Source organism: Macaca nemestrina, chromosome 13, assembly GCF_043159975.1.
Source record: "Macaca nemestrina isolate mMacNem1 chromosome 13, mMacNem.hap1, whole genome shotgun sequence".
NCBI lineage: Eukaryota > Metazoa > Chordata > Mammalia > Primates > Cercopithecidae > Macaca > Macaca nemestrina.
The window spans coordinates 117815866-117837364 of record NC_092137.1 but is presented as its reverse complement, the minus strand read 5'-3'; the positions used below and the strand labels follow the sequence as shown (position 1 = coordinate 117837364).

General features: G+C 48.7%; 1 protein-coding gene across 6 annotated transcripts in view; it reads left to right on the top strand.

The window, feature by feature from the left end:
• Window positions 1-21499, top strand: part of LOC105490104 (neuronal PAS domain protein 2) — a 175949-nt gene that overhangs the window by 115493 nt on the left and 38957 nt on the right. For all 6 annotated transcript variants that reach the window (XM_011755417.3, XM_011755418.3, XM_071077255.1 and 3 more), the window contains 3 exons: window positions 469-558; window positions 11216-11336; window positions 12344-12457. In XM_011755417.3, the coding sequence (XP_011753719.1) occupies window positions 469-558; window positions 11216-11336; window positions 12344-12457 (325 nt within the window). The remainder of the gene's footprint in view (window positions 1-468; window positions 559-11215; window positions 11337-12343; window positions 12458-21499) is intronic.

Sequence of the window (21499 nt, the reverse complement as noted above, 5' to 3'; positions counted from 1 at the left end):
CAACAGGCACACTTTCTGTTTTTCATGCATCTGTTAGGTCTGATGTCTTTATCAGGGCAAATGTTTACCATTGAACTCAGTGATGGCAGGGGTAGGGAGATGGGAACCATCAGCTATGGCTGATGTTTTCTAATGGCAATGGTGGTATTTCTGAGTCAGGCTAATAATGTGCTTATCATTAAACCTACTTAGGGAATTTCCATGGCTAAATGTTATTTTATTATGCCACTAGGTCACATTTTTCACTGATCCTGTAGTGCTTTTGCAAATGCTTCTCCTGGGCCAGACACATTCTCTGTAAGAAGCTGTCCTCCGTGGAAGGCCAAGAAGTGCCGTGAGGTTATTCATGGAAATATTCTGAGGATTATAAAACAAAGCCAGTGTCCTGAAATAGTGTCCTCTGCTTCGGTGACATGCTGCTCCATAAAAGCATTGCTAAGGAGCTTTCAAATGTTGCATTTTCCACAGGCATTAGATGGCTTCATTATCGCGGTGACAACAGACGGCAGCATCATCTATGTCTCTGACAGTATCACGCCTCTCCTTGGGCATTTACCGGTGAGTTTCTGCTCCAGTGGCCTTTACCGGTTCACATTATCATGTTTCTGTTGAGAGTCATTAGATCTCAGATGGGAGGTGGTGCAGGTGTCAGGGGGCTGCAGGTGAGAAGGGGGTGGAGAGTAAAGGACTACTGAGTTTTGGGGACAGGACCAGGCCGAGGTCAAGGTCCCAGGAGCCTTCCAGGAAAAGGGCAGATGCAGACGTGTGCCATCCTGGAACAAGCAAGGCCTGGAGTGGGAGTTGTGGCTACAGATTCTTTTCCTGGGTCAGAAATGGGGACTGATGAGAGAGTCACAGCACTGTTAGTGGAGCTCAGAGCCATCATGGAGGCTGACAGACATCCAGGGTCACCTGACAGCTGATCCAGGGAGAGGACAACAGATAACTTGGGTTGAAACATGGTTTGGGGCTTACTTGGGACCTGTCTGAGGTTGCAGGTGGGTAGCAACACTTAGTGGTGGTCAGGGTTCGGCAGCACGGCTGGTTCCTGGCGGTTGAACTGCTCTGGGAAGACTGATGTCTTGGAAGGCCTTGGGGAGTGAGGAGTGTCTGGGTGGACCTGGAGAGGGTCGGCTTTGCATTCCAGGAGTGCACGATGGATGCTCCAGGATGGCAGAAGGGGTTGTGGTATGGTCACAGGCCTTGACAGATGTCCCTCCCCACTCTTTCCCTCCTTTCCTTCCCTTCTTCTTCCCTCCTCCCTCTGCCTTTGTCCTCCCTCCCTCCCTCCCTCCTCTCTGCATAAGCCTTGCTGGCTCTCTGGTAAGCCCTGACTCAGTGACTCATGGGTCTGTACCTGGCTGGTGGAGGAGCCACCTTTGAGGCTTCTTCATGGGCATCTGACCAGGCTCCCATCTCCTGCCACACCATTGCCTGTTCCTACAGAGCCTGAGTGAGAATGACAGCTGTACCAGGAACAGCAAGTGTGATGGACAAGAACAAAACGTCCTCTCTCTTCTGTCCTCTGTCCAGCCCAGACCTTCCCCAGCACCCCCCGCACCTGCTCATCCATGGATGGGCACTCAGTTTATGTGACGAAAAGGGGAAAGCGTGCCCCGGGTTCCCACATAGGAAAGCTTGGGCCAGGATGATACTGGAGGACTGTGGCTCCCTCTCCTTAGCTGCACCTGCCCAGGGAGCAGTGTGGCCTTGTTCCATGGGCGGCTTCCATCTGCCTTGGGGTGATGAGCCCTGCCCTGCTGGTGGCCCAGGGCCCACATCATCCTGGGCCATACCTTTCCCTGGAAGCCACTCCCTCGTCCCACCGTTTCTGCAAACGATGCTGCGTGCGGATCAAAGCGCTGCCTACATTTTTCTTTGCATTCACTGAGCCGTGGCCCGCAAAAGCATTTTTTATGTTGCTAAGCAGATGCCTTCCCATTAGGCCCTCATCTAACCTAATCTGTCTCCCCTTTGTGTTCCAGCCCATTTCCTAAAACAAGGGTGCGTCAGGCTGGTGGCGGGGAGCAGGGGGGCTCTCTCTTCTCGATAGCCGTCAGAAGAGGCTCATCCTCGCTCAGCCTGAAGGAGGAAGCTGGGGGTGCAGCTGCACCTTGATTTTCATCTCTGGCCAGGAGGCCAGTGATAGGGCTGCCACCATTAATACAGAAATGACCCCCATCATCACCCCAGAGAAGCTGGGCTGATCTGAGCGTGTCTAAGGACAGAAGAGGAGCTGGGGTACTTCTTTGGAGGGCGCTTGTGTTTTGTATTGAATGGCAAGGGTTCGGCAGTGGTAGGCACTGACTGAAAGCAACCACACGTGGCCTGCTTATTGGCCTGGGAATGAGAGACAGGAGCCAGAGCTGTTTGGGTAAACAGGATTTGCACCGTTCTGCTTTACGCTCTTGTAATTATCTGATGACCCAGTTGCTGTACGTGGCGGACAGGACTTAGAAAGTAAGAGGCAGGCCGGGCGCGGCGGCTCAAGCCTGTAATCCCAGCACTTTGGGAGGCCGAGGCGGGCGGATCACAAGGTCAGGAGATCGAGACCACAGTGAAACCCCGTCTCTACTAAAAATACAAAAAATTAGCCGGGCGCGGTGGCGGGCGCCTGTAGTCCCAGCTACTCGGGAGGCTGAGGCAGGAGAATGGCGTGAACCCAGGAGGCGGAGCTTGCAGTGAGCCGAGATCGCGCCACTGCACTCCAGCCTGGGCAACAGCGTGAGACTCCGTCTACAAAAAAAAAAAAAAAAAAAAAAAAAAGAAAGTAAGAGGCAAATTCTTCCGACCTGAAATTACGGAGCAATTTAGGACCGCTTTCATAAGTTATTTTCTAACTCTACAAGGGCCAAAAATGACCCGACTCTGATTTATCAGTGCTGGACCCACTCGAATGCAAACTAAGAGTCTGTGTCTATACCCACGCCCAGACACGGAGTCAGCCCTCAGTTCCCTGGTGCAGGTGAGCCTGGGCCGGGCAGCCCCCACATTTAACTGCAATTTACTTTTAGCTTTCATTGTCCAGTTTTCACCAGGATCCTCCTCTGCAAGTGGGTAGGCAAAGGCTGCTGAGGATGGACACTTCCCTGGTGCAGTCAGCATACAGCTGGTTGGGCAGAGGAGCGGATCTGGGAGTGAGACCTCCATGACTTCCACTATGGCGAGGAAGCCCCAGTGACCCAGGCAGTGAGGCGCAGAGCGGGGCTTACCCTGGGGGCAGCTGACTACAGAACCCAGCTTGGTCACCACTCTGCTCTGGTGTCTTTCTGGTGCCCAGGATTTGGGTCATCATTTAGGAATTCTGATTTTGGTTTGGTTTATTTAGATGCATACTTAATGATTAAATATGACTCCTTGTGAGCGCAGGTCCTTTCCACAGATGATGCAACATTTCAAAACTTGTGAGGTTGTCTTTCCTTTGGAGTTTGCAATTTTGTCGAGAGATTTCACCCATTAAACCTTGCGTGACTAACACTGAGCACTTACAGTGTAGCAGGCACCCATTAAGAGTCACTCACATGCGTTGGTATGTGTAGGCGCACAGAACCATGCCCGGCCCGGAGCGAGGCTGTATTATGTTTGCTCTCCTTATCCTTATGGATCCTATGAAGTACGTAGCTACCCAGTTCACAGATGATGAAACTGAGGCACAGAGCGGTTAAACAATGTACCCAAGGTTCCACAGTCAGCCAGGGAAGAGCTGGGATTTGAACTCAGGCACTTTGGTTCCAGAGCTTGGTCCTTAACCACTCCTCAGAATCCTGTACAGGACACAGTAAAGCTGGATGTTTTCAGGGTGTGGGGCTCCGAAAGGGAGAATGAGGAGCTGAGAGGTGGTGGTCAGTCCTCGAGGAAGAAGCGGCTCTTCTTCATGGAGATCGGGACACAGGGTAGCAGAGGGTAGGAGGCTGGGGACCCCGGCAGCAGTGCCCCTCTTGGTGTCACACCAAGCACAGGCTGGCCTGCCAGGGTCCCATCCCATGCCCCTTGTGTGGCTGGGGATTGGAGAGCCATTCTAAGGGGACAAGAGCAGCCAGAATTCCTTCCCACTTCTCAGGCTGTGGGGCTTCAAGTCGCTCTCTGTTTCCTTCACACTGCCAGCATCTCAGAGGTAACAGAAGCTCGTGTGATAGATTTTTGTACAGCAGTTTCTGATGACATAGCCTAGAACTTTCTTTACCAAATTGGCAGAGAAAAAAAGAGAATAAAATAGCTCAAAGCAAAGTGATTTTAAGATGGGAACTGGCAGGCATAGCGGCTCACGTCTGTAATCTCAGCACTTTGGGAGGCTGAGGTGGGTGGATCACTTGAGGTCAGGTGTCCAAGACCAGCCTAGGTAACACAGCAACACCCTGTCTCTACGAAAAATCCAAAAATTGGTCAGGTATGGTGGCGTGTGCCTGTAGTCCCAGCTGCTTGAGAGGCTGACGTGGAAAAACTGCTTGAGCCTGGGAGGAGGGGGTTGCAGTGAGCCGAGATCACGCCACTGCACCTCAGCTGGGGTGACAGAGTGAGACCTGTCTCAAAAACAAAATAACAATACCAATGAGAATTTTTCAGTAGTGGCAACACCGGCACATTTTGGTGTCTAGAATTGACACAGGCAAGGAACATGAGCAAGACAGACGTGCATACAATGGAGGCCAAGGGCTCACGGGAGCTTCTGGAATGAAAACCTTGCAGGAGAGATGCCAGGGGCATGAGTCACGTGCCTTGGACAGAATGGGGAAAGAGTATGGCTGAGGGAACCAAATGAGAGACCAAAAGTAGGCATAATCCGTGTTTCCTGTTTGCGCTTTTTTTTTTTTTTTTTTTTGACTTTTTGAAAGTTAGCTTCCTGGGTTACTTTCTGATTTGTTCATAAATGCGATGTTGTCTGATGAGCTGGACTGTGCTAAGCTCTTGAGGCAGACATCATATCCCCAGCCCTGAACATTTGCCATGTGCCTAAGTGTTCATTGAACGAGGGACTGAATTCATAACTGGGGTTATGAGCAACTGCAAGCAGCTTGCCACGGGTGGGGCGTGTCTTGGATGTGAGAACTATGTGCATGGATAACCCTACCTTCCCCAAGGAAAATAAGGCACAAGTGTTCCTAAAACTGGAGAAATCTGCAGGCCAGAAAATATCTCCATATCATGCTGGCTCGCCAGGTACAAGCCCCAGCGAGAAGAAAGTACAAAACCAGAATGGGATTTGGAGCCAAGTTCCTGTGGAAGGGGCACAGCAGGAGGAGGTCCCAGAAAAGGAAAGCCAAAGCCCCTGGCCTGTGTTACCACAAACACAGCAGCAAGGCCAAGACCATGAGACATGCTTTTCAGGAAGCCTCCCTCTGCCCTTCCCACCCCACCCTGCCCTCACCTGCTGGAAGCTCCCACCTGATCCACGTCATTTTGTCAGAGGTGTCTCTGGGTCGGAGCAGAGCCCTGACAGGTGTGGCTGCAGCTTAGAGTCGATCATGGATTAAAAGATTCCAGGCCTCTAGTTAACATTTTTTTTAATGCCTTTTGATTTTTATATACCATAAATACAGATGTGTGTATAAAACATACGTGCAGTATTAAATTGATCAAGTGAATATACATGCAGCTGTCACTGAGGTGAAGAAATAGAACACGGCTGAGACCACAGAAGCTCCTGTCTGCCCCTTTTTCATCACACCCCCACCTTCCACTTGGAGGCAACCATTTTCCTGACTTTTAAGATCGTTGTTTGCTTGCTTTCCTTTGTAGTTTCACCAACTTTGGCTTCACTGCTAAACTCTTAAGTTAGTGTCGCCTTTTGTTTCGCTGTATGTAAATGGAATCATTGAAAATGGACTCCTGTGACTTCTCCTTTTGCTCAGCATCGTTTGTGCAATGCGCCTGCCTCACACTGGCAGATGTAGCTGCTATGGGCTCTTCTTATTGCTGGGTAGTGTTCCATCGTAGGAATGTGCTGCAATTCCCGCATTCATCCCAGTTAGGAATTCTTGGAAGGTGCTTCCGTGAACATCCTGTAGTGTTTCCTGATGAACGTTTGCAAGCATCCCTGGAGGACTGACTAGGCGGAGAATGGCTGGGTTGAGGGAAGCTCTGCCTCCACCTTGACTAAATAACGCCAGAATGATTCCTAGCGGTGGCACCAGTTCGCCCTGCACGAGCAAGGTGGAGACGTCGCAGTGCTGTGGCATCAGAACTTGGCATTGTCAGACTTCTTGTTTTTGCCAGTCTAGTACATGAAGGTGTCTCATGGAGTTTTACGTTGCTTTTCTCTCAGTTACCAATGAGATTGAGTGTCTGTATGTTTGTCAACTATTTAGATTCCATCTTTTCTGAATTACCTGCTCAGGTATTTGGACATCCTCCTCTTTGATTGGGTTTTTTCTTGCAATTATGAGTAGGCTTGCTTTCTGCGATCCGGACACAAGCTGTGAGCAGGTATTGTTTTAACTGCCTCTCATTCACCCCACTCTAGGGTAATGGGGATGTCTGAACACTCCACAGCTGACACTGGATGAGGCCAAGAGCAGTTAATTAGTCACAGGTACTCACAGCCCAGAGGAGGACTGCACAGGGCCACAGGGGGCTGCACGTGGGAAGAGAGTGAACCAGCAGAGGCTATGGGAGGCAGGCTCTGCAGTAACAAGAGGGTGAGGTGACCCCCGGTCCCCACAAGAGGATGTGATTCACTTGTTTGAATAATTCCACAACCTGCTACTCAGGGATGAGCAGAAACTGTACCTGCCGCCGTGATAAGAAAGGGGTTTGGCTGGGGGCCCTCATCTGTGTGGGGAGGGAGCCTGCAGTTAGGCCATTTGAGGCCCTTCCAATTTTACCAGATGCCAAGGCAGCATATAATTTAGAACCTTAATTTTGGGCCATACCACAGACGTATGTGTTGCAAATATCCTGTCTCACTTTGTGGCTTACCTTTCCCCCCTTTTTAGGGCATTTTGATGAACAGAGATTCTTTCTGTATAATTCATACCTTTTATATCGCAATTAATTCTTACTATTACAAAGTCAAAGCCATTCTCTACAATGCCTTCTGAAAGCTTAGCTGTATGGCCATTAGTTTGACTTTGAATCTAAACTGAATCTAAGTGGATCAAATATGCCTCCAACTTCCCGGTCCTTTAGGGAGACCAGAGCCCCAAGTGACTTCCCTTAAGCCCTTCTTTTCTCAAGGTGAAGTTTCTCCAGGGCTGCTCACCATTCCCTCTTCTCGCTGCAGCCAGCACAGATCTCAAGCCAAAACCGCCAGAGTGCCTCAGGGACACTCTGGGAGGAAGTATCCATCCAGCCCTCTTCCAGCCCAGCCTCAGTGTGCTTTTAGTACAGGCTCATTTAACACAGCTGGGTGTCACTGCACTGGTGCTGCTGGTTCAAGGCCCATCAGGCAGTTGGGAGAGGGGACCGCCCACCTCCACAGGCAGGTGACCTTCCCGATCGTGGGACTCAGCTGTGAAGACGGCTGTGGATGGCACATTCCCTCCCTTGTCTCCGTAACTGCTATTATTTTAATAAACAGAACTCAGCTCATTCAGGGGATCATTCAACTGTAGATGTCATCTTCTCTCCTGTAAGCACTAGGGTTAAAATTTCAAATGATCATTGTTTGTGTTGGTTTTCCGCATGTGGAAATAGCGTAATAGCAACGTACTAGCAAATACATACAAGAGCCAAGCACAGTCTGGAGCCCTTTCTGTGTGTTAATTCATCATCCTCGCAACCTCCCACATATCATACCTGCCCCTACTTGCATCCAGCATTCATCTTTATTCTGTGCAGAACCTGTGGCCTGATACTGGCCCTGGGACCTATATCAGTAAAGTTCTCTCACACAAGTGACCCAGCCAGGCAGCCACCCAGCCTTGCTCTCTGCCACACCCAGTGTCAGGGGAAGTGGCTTCAGATGGAGCCCTCCAAGAAGAGGCCATGGAGTCACTTAGTTTTCATTTTCAAGTAGTTGAAATATCTTTAAGAAGAAAGACTACTGTCATCTGTGAACATGAGTCATCTTCTAAAAAAACTAGAGAGAATGGGCTTAAAATAAAACCAGAACATCCGAAGAAACTTGGAGAAAGCCAGAATGAGAAATGGTAGCATAGATGAGAGACGATCCTGGTAGAGTTTAGTCCATAAAGATAAAGGCCGGTGGGTCCGAGCCAGAGCCTGGAAGCCACGCTGAGTCCTTCCTTTCCCTCCTCCCGTCCTCCGATCAGCTGCCAAGCTGTGTCCACTGTCCTCACCCCCACCGGAACACTGACTGCAGGCAGCGAGGGGTTCTACCCGCTTCCCGACGCGTCTTCCCCGTGCCCAACGGCGGCTGGCACGTGGTGGCTCTCAGCAAGCATTGGTTAGACTACAATATTGATGAGTTGCCTGGGACTCTGTCTGCTCCTCTCCACTCCTTCCCCTGTCTCTATTGAGACCCTGGCCGTCTCCAGCCTGACTTCCAGTGCTCTCTCCCTCCAAACCACAAGCAGGATCTCCTTAAAATACATGAGCAGTTTGGCCACCCTCTTCCTTCGGGTACTTCGTGGCTCCTCCGGGCACAGGGTCGAGCCCTGACTCCTCTGCGGCCTCTCTCATCTTGGCCCTGCTTCCCTGTGCAACCTCCTCTTTCGTGGCTTCTCACCCTCCCTGTTGTTCCTCACCTTCCTGCAGTACTGTCAGGGTGCCCACCTCACGCCTCTGTGCACGCTGAACCCCCTATCTGGCGCACCTTCCCACCGTGTCTGGCAGACCCTGTCTTGTCCTCCGGTTCCCACTCAAGGATTCCTCCTTTTGGGAATTGTTCCCCAGGAGTCTCCTCTACCCTGTCATTTTGGAGGCAGCACACCATCCGCAGTGTTCCCTGGGCACCTTGTTTTAATACCTGTCATAGTGCTGGCCACGCCATTCTTTCAGCTGGTCAGTGCAGTCTTATCGAAGACCAGGCACCGTCCTGGACATCGGGGATGTGGTGGTGAACAAGGCACTGGGCCCTGCTCTCCTGAAGCTCCCGGTGGAGGGAGGGAGGCAGAGCGCACCAGTCAGCACATAGCTGTACTGGAAAATGTCACCGTGGTGCAGGTGCCCCTGTCGTCATTCTGTAACTGGTCATTCAGTGCCTGATCACGCTTGGCATTTATTGAATGTCTGCCATGTACTGTTTTATCAGCAGTGGAGGCAAGTGAGCTCATGGAACCCTCATGGTTTCCTCATCTTGCAACTGAGGAAAATGCGGCATGGAGGGCCAGAACCTGCTTTCAAGCCTGAGCTCTGAGCTCTCACCTGCTTTGCCGTGATGCTAGTCACCTGATGTCCCATCAAGGCGGTCATTGTCCCCTCAGAGGCCCTGAAATCATCAGTGGGGGTGGAGGGTGTCACCTGGGTCTTTCTCAGAGGAAGTGACTTCAAAGCAGGGACCTAAAGATTGCACAGGGGTTTGTTAAACACAAGGGCAGGGTGTAGCATCTTCCTGCCTGAGGGAATAGCCCAGGTGAGGCTCAGAGGGAGAACAGAGAGCAAACTGGAGGAAAAAGGCTCGGAAGGGTTAGAGAAATGCTGGGAGCCGGAGCAGGTGGAGGCTAAGCTGTGAAGAGCCGTGAAAGTGTGTTGAGCAGTTGAGGCTTTGTTCCTGGAGCAGTCGGAAGCCAAGGGACAGTTGGGACTTGATCTGATGTGAGCTTCTCTGACTGCTGATGGAGAACAAATTGGATAGGCACCAAAGTGGATGTGGTAAGACCAGTTTAGCCAAATCATTCCCAGGCAGGAGAGGATAGGGGTCTGGACTAGGGTGGAGGCTGGAGAAATAGAAGTGGATGGAGCAGAGAATTTGAGGGAGAAAAATGGTCAGCATTTGGACACTGTTTGGTTTGAGGGTAAGGACGAGAAGGAGAGGAGACAAAGATGCCACCAGAGTATCTGGGACAGGCAGGTGACCAACCGATGATACCATTGATGGAGATGCAAACACAAGGGTTGGAGATGGTATGGGTGGGAAAGAATGCTGATGTTCGGGACGTGTGTGCATCTGTGGTCCCCAGGGCGCATGTGAGTGACTGTTGGAAGGTTGAGGCTGGCTCATGAGAGAGTTGGCTGGATATTCAAATCTGAAAGTGTATGCAGATTGTGTTTGAAGCTCTGAGAGTGGATGAGTTTATTGAGGGAAACTGAGGAAGAGAGAGGTGCCTGTCTCCTCTGTCCACTGGGAGCTCTTACTTGCATATCTAATATGATAGCCACTAGCTACATGTGGCTATTTAAATTTCAATTCAAATTAAATGGGCCAGGCTTGATGGCTCACGCCTGTAATCCCAACACTTTGGGAGGCCGAGGCAGGTGGATCACCTGAGGTCAGGAGTTCAAGACCAGCCTGACCAACACGGTGAAACCAATCTCTACTAAAAATACAAAAAAATTAGCTTTGCATGGTGGCAGACGCCTGTAATTTCAGCTGCTTGGGAGGCTGAGGCAGGAGAATCGCTTGAACCTGGAATGTGGAGGTTGCAGTGAGCCAAGATCGCACCATTGCACTCCAGCCTGCGCAACAAGGGCAACACTCCGTCTCAAAAAAAAAAAAGAAATTTGAAATTCAGTCCCTTGTTCACTAGCCATGTTTCAAGTGCTCAGTAACTGTGTGGCTAGTGGCTCCTGTTACAGGCAGCGCAGATGACAGACCATTTCCATCATCACAGATAGTTCTATTGGACAGCACTCAATCTTTACCTTATCTTTATTTTGTAGCTACAGTGCCAAGGTACTCAGAAAAACATGTGCAGTTCCGTAACTTAAAGACGTTTAAGAAGTAGACAGGCAGCCCTTTGCTGCCCTAAGGGTCAGGAAAGGAATCCCATGGGCTCTTTGGAGCCATTTAAATAAATGATTGGCCTCGTACCGGGTGTGCACAGGGGCCATGGCACCCGAGCCAAAGCACAGGAGTGTCAGCAAACAGCACTTCTCAAGCGAGAGGAGGACTCAGTCCTTCCTACATTTGTCTGACTTCACTCTTAGTTCCCTCCTGGGCCCACAGACAACAGCACATACACATTTGAACACATACAACCTTTTAGGTAACTGTTTAAAACAAGGGAGTGATAAACTGAGAGTGTCCACAGAAAATCAGATATTGAACTTTCCATTTCAGAAACCAGTTCTGCGTTGTGAATGTTCAGTTTTTGTTTTTGCTTTTGTTTTTCATCTTTGTTGAGGGTGTACCTTTGTCCTTTATTTTCTTTTTCAGTCGGATGTCATGGATCAGAATTTGTTAAATTTCCTCCCAGAACAAGAACATTCAGAAGTTTATAAAATCCTTTCTTCCCATATGCTTGTGACGGATTCCCCCTCCCCAGAATACTTAAAATGTAAGTTTAATTTTTGTGGTTTTACAAGCTAGAAAGATGAGAATTTTGCTTTTGAAAGGAGGTTAGAATGAATTAAGAAGGGAGAACTAATTTTAAGAATAATTTTCCTCATGACTCAGAACATTTCCAAGATCCTTAGAGGTATATTTTAGGTTTAAAGCTAAAACTGGAATTTGGAATATGTAAGACATTTGGCTTTTATGTGGAAAATTTGAAAGCAGAGAACTCAAGAATAATAATTTATTTTGTGTATATGACAAGATTCCTCTTTTTTTTTACATGAGAGTCTTTTAGTAAGAAACAGTGCAAACATCGGTGAGGAATCAGCTCATCGTGGAGGATACTGTGATGCTAAATTCATAGAATATCAAGAAACCAACTGAAAACTGAATCATTAGGTCCAAAATGCAAATTCTGTCCTCCTGAGGCTCTCACCTGGTTATTTATATACATTTTTGTGTTCTGTGGAATTTGGAAGTTTTTATCAAAATATTTGGCAACCTAGGTAGAAGGCTAACCTCGATGCCTCATGAACCACGTGTCGCTTAATGAAGCATACACAACTGCATGAGGTAGCAAAGCTGCTTGCATCAGTGCAAGCCTGAGTCCATTTTCCATGAATAATCTGTCCTGTCGTACATCTGATTTTACTTCAAAGCAAAAAGATTAAATTAAAGGGAGCAGCTCTATATGAGCTGCTTTATTTTAATATACCGTATGAAAACAGCCGGAACTAATCAATGCTGACATCACCAACCACAGACATCTGGGAGCAAATTAAGACTAATTGGGTCCATGTATGGAATGCAAAATATCTATGAACGATGGAAGGAAACCCCTGGGCAGCAAGGGTTACAAACCAGGTCCAAAAGTCAGTTGTAATGAGAGAACTAGCCTGGCCATGTGTAGACTAAATCCCATAAGAGTTTTCACAGAGACGCTACTTGTTCAGAGTCTGTGCGATGCTCACGACCCCTTTTTCTCCTCTTCTTCCTTTAACGGCCCAGCTGACAGCGATTTAGAGTTTTATTGCCATCTTCTCAGAGGCAGCTTGAACCCAAAGGAATTTCCAACTTATGAATACATAAAATTTGTAGGAAATTTTCGCTCTTACAACAATGGTAAGCTTTAATTGTCATATAATTGTGACAGTGTCTTTTCTCATGCAAACGTGCACATGGGGGCATTAAGAATCGCCCAGGGAGGAGGAGGGAGAACGTGTGCTTTTCACATTTGCCTTTGAATTTTCAAGTTCCCAGGATGTGTTTTTGTGCTCATCGATGTTCTCTCCCATTCAAGAGGAACGCACTCCCACACCTGTTTGTGCCGGTGCACACGGTCCCACTGAAACACACGTTATTCGTTTATTTATCTTCAGGCTGATGCAATAATTTTGTACTGTGAGAAACAACGTACAGTGAATACAGAACAGGCTCAGGCTACATACTCTGCCGAACAGGCCTTCGTGGTGACCTGACGATCCATAACCTTGCCTTCTGCACTTTTTCCCTCCCCTGGCGGTACTGCTGTGAGCGTGTTTTAGTAGACCTGGTCCGTAGCTCTTCTGCTCACTGTGGCCCTGATGCACGGCAAAGGGGTCATTTGACAATGAGCCAGCAATCTGCATTGGATGAATTATCAAACAGGATAAGCCAAGCGGCAAAGTCTTATTTTCTGAAATTACCCGGATACCTAATTGTCTCAACTCTGACTGCAGAGACAACAACTCTGAACTAGACTAGAACACTTATTTTCACTTTTGAGCCCTGCGAAATGGGAATGCAGGTCTGAGGCCAGGAATTCAGAAACCGAGTCCCGAGCTGACTTGGTTATGGGCTGAGCTCACGAAGGCCTGCGTTTTGTTTTCTGGGCTCCTCCAAACAATACAAAACAAGTCACTTTGAAACAGCTAACATTTCATAAAGCAGCAAAGATGGAAAAAAAAAAAAAGTGTTGACAGGGAATGGGGGAAAAAAGAGGAAATGAGAAAAATACCAAAGGAATCAAAAACAGAAAGATGAGCTGCAGAAATGAGGGGGAGATGCAGAGAACAGAAGATGACAGTATTAACTTCTGCTGCGTTCTTTACCGCTGTTTCACTCTGGACGTGGTGGGTCTGTCCCCTCAGTCAAATGAGTGCCAGGGTTTCTATTAGGAACAGCCAAAGTAATGGCACCAAGTCCTCACGTTGAGGCTAACCAGGATTTTTCCTTCCACCTCAAATGGTCCTCTGTTGTATGTTATTTGCATAAATATACATGCTTTGTTCAAAAGGCTCCAACTAGATGCTAAAACTTAGTGTAATCCTGCCAGCATGATTTTCAGGTCCAGGGTGCAGGACTTATGCCTGGATGGTGGGCTCCTTGGCCAACTGGGAGGCCCTTCTGGGAACAGACCCATCCAGGGCTTAAGGTGTTCGCAAGTGGCAGGAGGTCCATCCTCCCAAGTGGTCCCCTACATCTGGGCAAAGTCAGATGAAGCCAAGGCCTAACCATGCCTCATCCTACACATCTGACGGGCTTGCCCAAACTTCATGAAATGAATTTTTTTTTTTTTTTTTTTTGAGACGGAGTCTCACCCTGTCGCCCAGGCTGGAGTGCAGTGGCCAGATCTCAGCTCACTGCAAGCTCCGCCTCCCGGGTTTACGCCATTCTCCTGCCTCAGCCTCCTGAGTAGCTGGGACTACAGGCGCCCGCCACCTCGCCCGGCTAGTTTTTTGTATTTTTTAGTAGAGACAGGGTTTCACCGTGTTAGCCAGGATGGTCTCGATCTCCTGACCTCATGATCCGCCCGTCTTGGCCTCCCAAAGTGCTAGGATTACAGGCTTGAGCCACCGCGCCCGGCTGAAATGAATATTTAATGAACCACACAAAGGAGTCAATGGAAGCTCGCTGGGCTACTCAGTTAAAGCAACTGACCTAAGAGGCATCCTTGTAGAGAACCCAGCATCATACTAACCCTGGTGCAGTGGTTCTTTGGGTGAGGCAACTTGTTAAGAGGCAGATCCTCAGCCTTTGGCCTGAAGAGTCTAGCTCAGGAGATCGGAGGGTAGGGCCCAGGAATGTGCAGTTGGGGAGTGCCCTGGGGTTCTGCTTCCAGGGGCCATGGACTTTGAAAAGCACTGCCCTAGTGTGATACCAGTGCCATTCTGTAGAGAATGCAGTGGCCTTCCTCCCAGACAACTTTATCATTGAGTTAATGTAAACAGTGATTTGGAATTTGCTTTACATGTGTGTGCTGGTTCCTCAAAAGATTCAACATAGAACTAGCATATGATCCAGCAATTCTACATATGGGTATGTACGCAAAAGAAGGGAAGACAGAGACTTGAGGAGATATTTGCACACCTGTGTTCTTAGCAGCATTATTCACAATAGCCAAAAGGTGGAAGCAACGCACGTGTCCATCAGTGGACGAATGGATGAAGAAAGTGTGGTATATACATGCACTGGAATATTATTCAGCCTTAGAAAGAAAGGAAATTCTGACATTCTGTAACATGGAAGAACTTTGACATTACGCTGAGTGAAATAAGCCAACCACCAAAGGACAAATATTGTATGATTTTACTTATATGAGGAACAATAGCCAAATTCAGAGAGACAGAAATGGTGGGTGCCAGGGGCTGGAGGGAGGGGGAAATGGCAGTTGCTACATGGGGACAGAGTTTCAGTTTTGCAAGATGAAAGGAGTCCTTGAGGTGGATGGTGGGGATGGTTGCACAGCAATGCGAATGTACTTAGCCCTACTGAACTGTACACTTAAAAATGGTTACGATGGTAAACTTTATATGTGTTTTACCACAATTTTTACAAACTGATGTGCTTTGGCCATAATGGCAGCTACTGCGATGGCAACATACCCCAATGGCCACGTGCACAGAGGGCAAAGGGCAAAGGCACCCTGTCCCTCAGGGCACCAAGACTGTGGGAATCATAGGATGCTGCCCCTTCTTGCCCCATGGCAACAGTGCACACACTTCGGGTAGATCACCTGAGGTCAAGAGTTCGAGACCAGCCTGACCAACATGGAGAAACCCCGTCTCAACTAAAAATACAAAGTTAGCCAGGCATGGTGGCGGGTGCCTATAATCACAGCTACTCGGGAGGCTGAGGCAGGAGAATTGCTTGAACCTGGGAGGCAGAGGTTGCAGTGAGCCGAGATCGCGCCATTTGCACTCTGCCTGGGCAACAAGAGTAAAACTCTGTCTCAAAACAAAACAAAAAAAAACCCAGAAAACCAGCCTGTGATTGACTGGTGAGCAGCAGTTGTATCCTTTGTGAATTTACATTTCCACGATCTCATTAAGATGCTGCCAAATATCCCTTTGAAGCATCCCGTCATTTACCACATCTTGGAGGATTTCAAGGAAATAGGCAGGCTTCATTCTGAATACCTGGGGCTTTTTTTTTTTAACTAGCAAGACTCTGCTTTCACTGTGGGTTGAGATAGTGTTTGTTTGCCTGAAAGAATGTGTGGAAATTATGTGTGAGGTTTTTTTTGTGTGTGTGTGGAAACTATTACTGCTATAAACACATAGCACTGAATGTGGAAAATTTGATAGCAAGAGTGCAGAGTGGCTTTTTAGAGCCTGTTCTACAAACTAGCGTTCAAGGGGCTTTCTTGAGACAAGAGTTCCCCGTGTAACTGTGGAGTACATGAAATATCATTCTAACTGGGATTAAAATAGATAGCAAAAATTGTCAGAGACAAATGAATTTCTCAGATTAAACCCTATAAAGACCAGATTGCAGTGGCTCACGCCTGTAATCCCAGCACTTTGGAAGGCCGAGGCGGGTGGATCACCTGAGGTCAGGAGTTCGAGACCAGCCTGGCCAACATGGCGAAACCCCGTCTCTACTGAAAATACAAAAATTAGCTGGGCATAGTGGCAGGCGCCTGTAATCCCAGCTACTCAGGAGGCTGAGGCAGGAGAATGACTTGAACCCAGGAGGCGGAGGTTATAGTGAGCCGAGATCGTGCCACTGCACTCCAGCCTGGATGACAGAGTGAAACTCCATCTCAAAAAAAAAAAAACAAAAGCACCCTATAAAATTGCCAATATTTAACCACCATGACTTATGAGATATGCTTTACAATAAGAACTCAAATTTGACTTCATAGGTTTACTTCTAAATAAACATTGAACAACGAGGTAACAAAAACAGCTCGCCCTAGGAATGCTTTCTAAGCACCCGGCCCAGAGCTCAGGCTTTGCATTGATCATGTAATCCTCGCCACAGCCTTTTGAGGTAGTTTATGGCATCATCCCATCTTCACAGAGGAGGAAATGGATACGTAGAAGGGTTGCATCTATGACGTGTGGGTGGGAAGTCGGGGGCCCACATTCACACCCAGACCCTCTAACCCAGAGCCCAGTGCCTGCTCCCTTTCACACATCTGTGTTGGAATGAAACACACAGACACAGGCCTGCTCCAGCCTCCTGGCATTCTGCTGGTCCACGATGCCTATGATGCCTGTGCCTATGCATGTCAGATGCCCTGCACCTACATGCCAGGCTGTGTGAAGGCCACCTGAGATGTGTTTTAATGAAACACGAAGACACACAGTCATGGAAATGACTGTCGTGAAGGAAAAGGTTCACACTCTCGGGTCCCTGGGAACAGGAGGCACACACGGCCCACCATGCAGGGCCACACAGAGAAGCACCGGGGTTGGTCAGGAGGCCGAGGGAACCTTTACTGTAGCTTCCAAGAGGAAGAATGGGTGAGAGAGGGTGGGCAGGCTTAGCACTGGTGAGTGTGAATAAGTTTAGTGGGCTCTGGGAGGGAGGAGCTGTCCCTAATTATCTGATGCCTGTGGGGTTGGTTAAGGCAGGGGACAGGGCTCAGAACATGAGAGCCTGAAGGACCTGGTTGGGGTGTGGGTTCTAGGTGGGTTTTTTTGCATATGAAAGGTACCTGGAAGGTGATTTTTGTCCTCCCTAGGAATTAGCTAACCCTGGGAGAGGTAGTCCCTTCAGCACCAGCAAGGCCCCAGATGTCAAAGCATCAAATACAGAAACCAGAAAGTGGGGGCCGGGTGCGGTGGTTCACACCTGTAATCTCGGCACTTTGGGAGGCAGAGGCGGGCACATTGCCTGAGGTCAGGAGTTTGAGACCAGACTGGCCAACATGGCAAAACCGTGTCTCTAGTAATAATCCAAAAATTAGCTGAGTGTGGTGGCACACACCTGTAATCCCAGCTACTCAGGAGGCTGAGGCATAAGAATTGCTTGAGCCTGGGAGGTGGAGGTGGCAGTGAGCAGAGATTGTGCCACTGCACTCCATCCTGGGTGACACAGTAAAACTGTGTCTCAAAAAAAAAAAAAAAAGAAAAAGAAACTAGAAAACATAGCTATTACACAAGCTTCCCCATACAACTTATCCAAGCTCCAAGTTCCCAGGTGTGGCAAAAGTTGAAAAAATAATATGTAATATTAATATGTAATATGTGTAGAAGAAAAATGACCACTAACATCGGTTTTTTTTTTTTTGTTTTGGTTTGGTTTGGTTTGGTTTGGTTTTTTTTGAGACGGAGTCTCACTGTGTCACCCAGGCTGGAATGCAGTGGCGAGATCTCGGCTCACTGGAACCTCTGCCTCCAGGGTTCAAGTGATTCTCCTGCCTCAGCCTCCCAAGTAGCTGGAATCACAGGCATGTGCCACAATGCCTGGCTAATTTTTGTATTTTTAGTAGAGACGGGGTTTCGTCATGTGGGCCAGGCTGGTCTCAAACTCCTGAGCTCAGTTGATCCACCCGCCTCGGCCTAGCTGTTGTATTTTTTATAGGACACTTGCTCACACCTTAATGAACTATTTAGGAAACCCACCTTGGTCCATGACCATGAAAAGTCTCAGCATTTCTGCAGAGCAGTTTAGTTGGTGGAGTGTTACGTGGTACATTCTTATTTGATGCCTGTCCTTTTTATATCTATGCATAAATAATGGAATGGGAAGGACAGCAACCCTTACTCACTGTGCCCGCTTCCTGGGCCTAGCATAGTCCTTACCCAGCACCTAAATAAGCAGCGGGTAAAAATAGATTGACCTAAAGTGAGGCTTGATCTTGGCCCCGGGACACAGCTGGTGGAGAGCAGAGCAGGGTTCAGACCAGACTGGAGACTTAGAGAGCTTGCCTAGGAGCTCACAGAGCTGTCTCCTCGACCAGCTGCACAGTGCGTTCCGGGCGTAGAGGGTACTCACAGGCAGAAGAGCTGTAGCCACTTCTTCGCCTTAAATCCAAAGTGGAGACTGAACACAGGTGGGTGCGCGCCGGGTAAACTGGAGTGTGTCACTTCTGGTGCCTTGTGATTTGTCCACACTGAGGGCCTCTGAAGCAGCCGTGTGTGACTGGGGACGTTCACCGGTGGGCTCTGTGCACTCCCCACTCTGTGCCTGCCACCACCTTCAAGCCCCCATCTCAACTCAGCTGCCTGGGTGTTTGGAGGCCAGTAGCCCCCTCACCTGATGTCCCAACCCAGGACTGCCCGCCACATGCTCTTGACATCCTGTCTCTCTTTTGAAAATATTTTCAGCCTTTTTTTTTTTTTTTTTTTTTTTTGAGACAGGGTCTCACTCTGTCACACAGACTAGAGTGCAGTGACGCCATCATGGTTCGCTGCAGCCACCACCTCCTGGGCTCAAGAGATTCTCCCACCTCAGCCCCCCGAGTAGCCGGGACCATAGGCGCATGCTGTAACACCCGGCTAATTCTTTTATTTATTGTAGAGATGAGGTCTCACTGTGTTACTCAGGCTGGTCTCAAACTTCTAAGCCCAAGCAATCCTCCCGCCTTGGCCTCTAAAAATGCTGGGATTACAGGCATGAGCCACGCACCCAGCTTCACTTTTATTTTAGATTCAGGGGGTACATGTGCAGGTCTGTCACATGGGAACCCTGCCTGACACTGAGGTTTGCAGTACTGATAATCCTGTCACCTGAGCAGTGAGCACAGCACCTAGTAGGCAGCCCCTCAGCCTTCACCCCCTCCTTCCCTCCTCCCCTCCTCCCTCCAGCCTCCAGCAGCCCCCAGCGTCCACTGTTCCCATCTTTATGTCCACATGTATTCAATATTTAGCTCCCACTTGTGAGTGCATGTGGTATTTTGTTTTCTGTTCCTGTGTTAATTCACTTAGGATAATGGCCTCTAGCTGTATCCATGTTGCCGCAAAGGACATATTTTCATTCTTTTCATGGCTGTATAGTATTCCATGGCTAACACTCTCTTCTTGCTCCTCTGATCAACTGAGTTGGCCCAAGGCTGAGAGAGTCCCTGGGCCACCACTCAAAAATCACATCAACAGGAAGCCTCAGGCCCCAAACCAAAGAGAGATGTGTAGGTTCCAGGGCGAGGAGAGAGGGTGAGGCTGAGCCGGAGAGGGCTCTCGGTGAGCCTTGAAGCACACAGACGAGGATCCCATCTGGTTGTCTGCTCGCCCACATGGCTACCCGGGATTTGTCAGGCTCTGTACACAACGTTAAGGGGGTGAGTTCGTAGGAATTTGAGGGGAAGGGAGGAACAAAGCCCGTTTGCTCTGGTGAACGAGGTGACATTACACTCTTCAACGGAACATGTCCAGATTCCCCAGTGGAGGATGCCCCCCTCTCCTCTGCCCTCATTCACTTTGGCAGTGTAAACACACCAGCCATTGCTCGGGTCCTTCAGCCAAGTGGAATTTTCCCCTACTTCAATGTTTGCACATTTTGGTCACTCCTTAGGACTTCATCATTCGCCACAGATGTTCTGGGGGCAGGGGAGGGAAGACAGGACTTCACATCTTTAACCTAGATTTTTAATAAATGTGAAGAAATATGTGTCAGGAAACGGGACGAGAAAGTAGTCTTTTTTAGAAGAGTTTCACTTGAGGACAGTTTCGAACCCAGTCTGTGCAAAGCTTCTTGGAGGACTCTGAGCTGGGATGTGTAACCCCGTGTCCCATTCTCTTCCCATGAAAAGCCCACGCTGGACCTGGCCAGCCAGCAGCACTGGCATGGACCACTGGTAGGAGCAGCCCTTGTCTTCCTCTCATCGACTGTTTCCAGAATAGAGCTTAACGAGATGATTTTATTTAGGGCTATGTTTGCTTGTAACAGATATTTTAAACAATAACAACAACAACAAAAGAGAGATGCTTTCAGACAAATACACCATTCCGTCTCTTGCTTCGCCAGCAAAATAGTGTCTCCTTTCTCAAACCCTAGGCACCCAGGTCCTGTAGCCCCACCCGACCACTCTTAGTGGAAAGAAACTGGACGGGTGATTTTCAAAGACATGGGGAAAGGTCTTTGCTTTCCGGGTCCTAATGTGCAGGCTTCCAGATCCTGAAAGGTAACTTCATGCAAGAAGAAGGCAGTCCTTTCTCTGAGCCTTTTTGCTCCTCCTCCAGACTTGGATGTAGATGTGCGTCTGACAAATCCAGAAAGCAGTATTTCAAAAGTTGCTGGTGTGGTTCCAAATAGGTCACCCTCAGCAAACATTCCACTCTGGGCTTTCCAGAAACCACACACCAGAGTATAAAAGTTTTCCTGCCCTCGTTTTACCTACTCGCCTCTAACCGCACAACCAGATTTGAAATACTGGCAGAAGTGGAGGCTTTGCAGCTTACAACACTCGATTTTGTATGTTCCGTGGGATTTCTGGAGGTTGCCTCATTTTATGGCTTTGGGATGGTTTTAATTTTTTCCTTGCTGAGCTTAATTGAGATGCCTCAGTAAAGAGAACAAAGCGCAGGCACGTCAGACCTCACGGGGAGTGGAGATGCGAGTGTGGACGGCTTCGTGGAAGGAGTGTCTCATCTACTCAGGACCCGAAGAGTGGGAAGCAGAGTGTCCCCTCCACCCAGCAAAGAATCAGGCCGTCCTTCCCCTGCGGGGGTCAGTGATGCCAGAGAGATGGCAGAGGAGTTAAAATCACTATGAAAAAAATTGTGCCCCGAGGGCATCATCCCACACAGACACCTAGGCTTCATACTAAAATGGAACAGTGAGGAATGGGCAGGCTTTCTGCTCGTTTCAGTCTGGGAGTGGGGGCACCGTTCATACAAGTTGTCCCATAATCATGATAAAAATGTGCGTGAGAGATCCACTCGGAAGACAGGGATGAGGAAAGTTCGCTTTCCCGAACATACAGATAATTTGGCCCATCCACACCAACCATCTAGT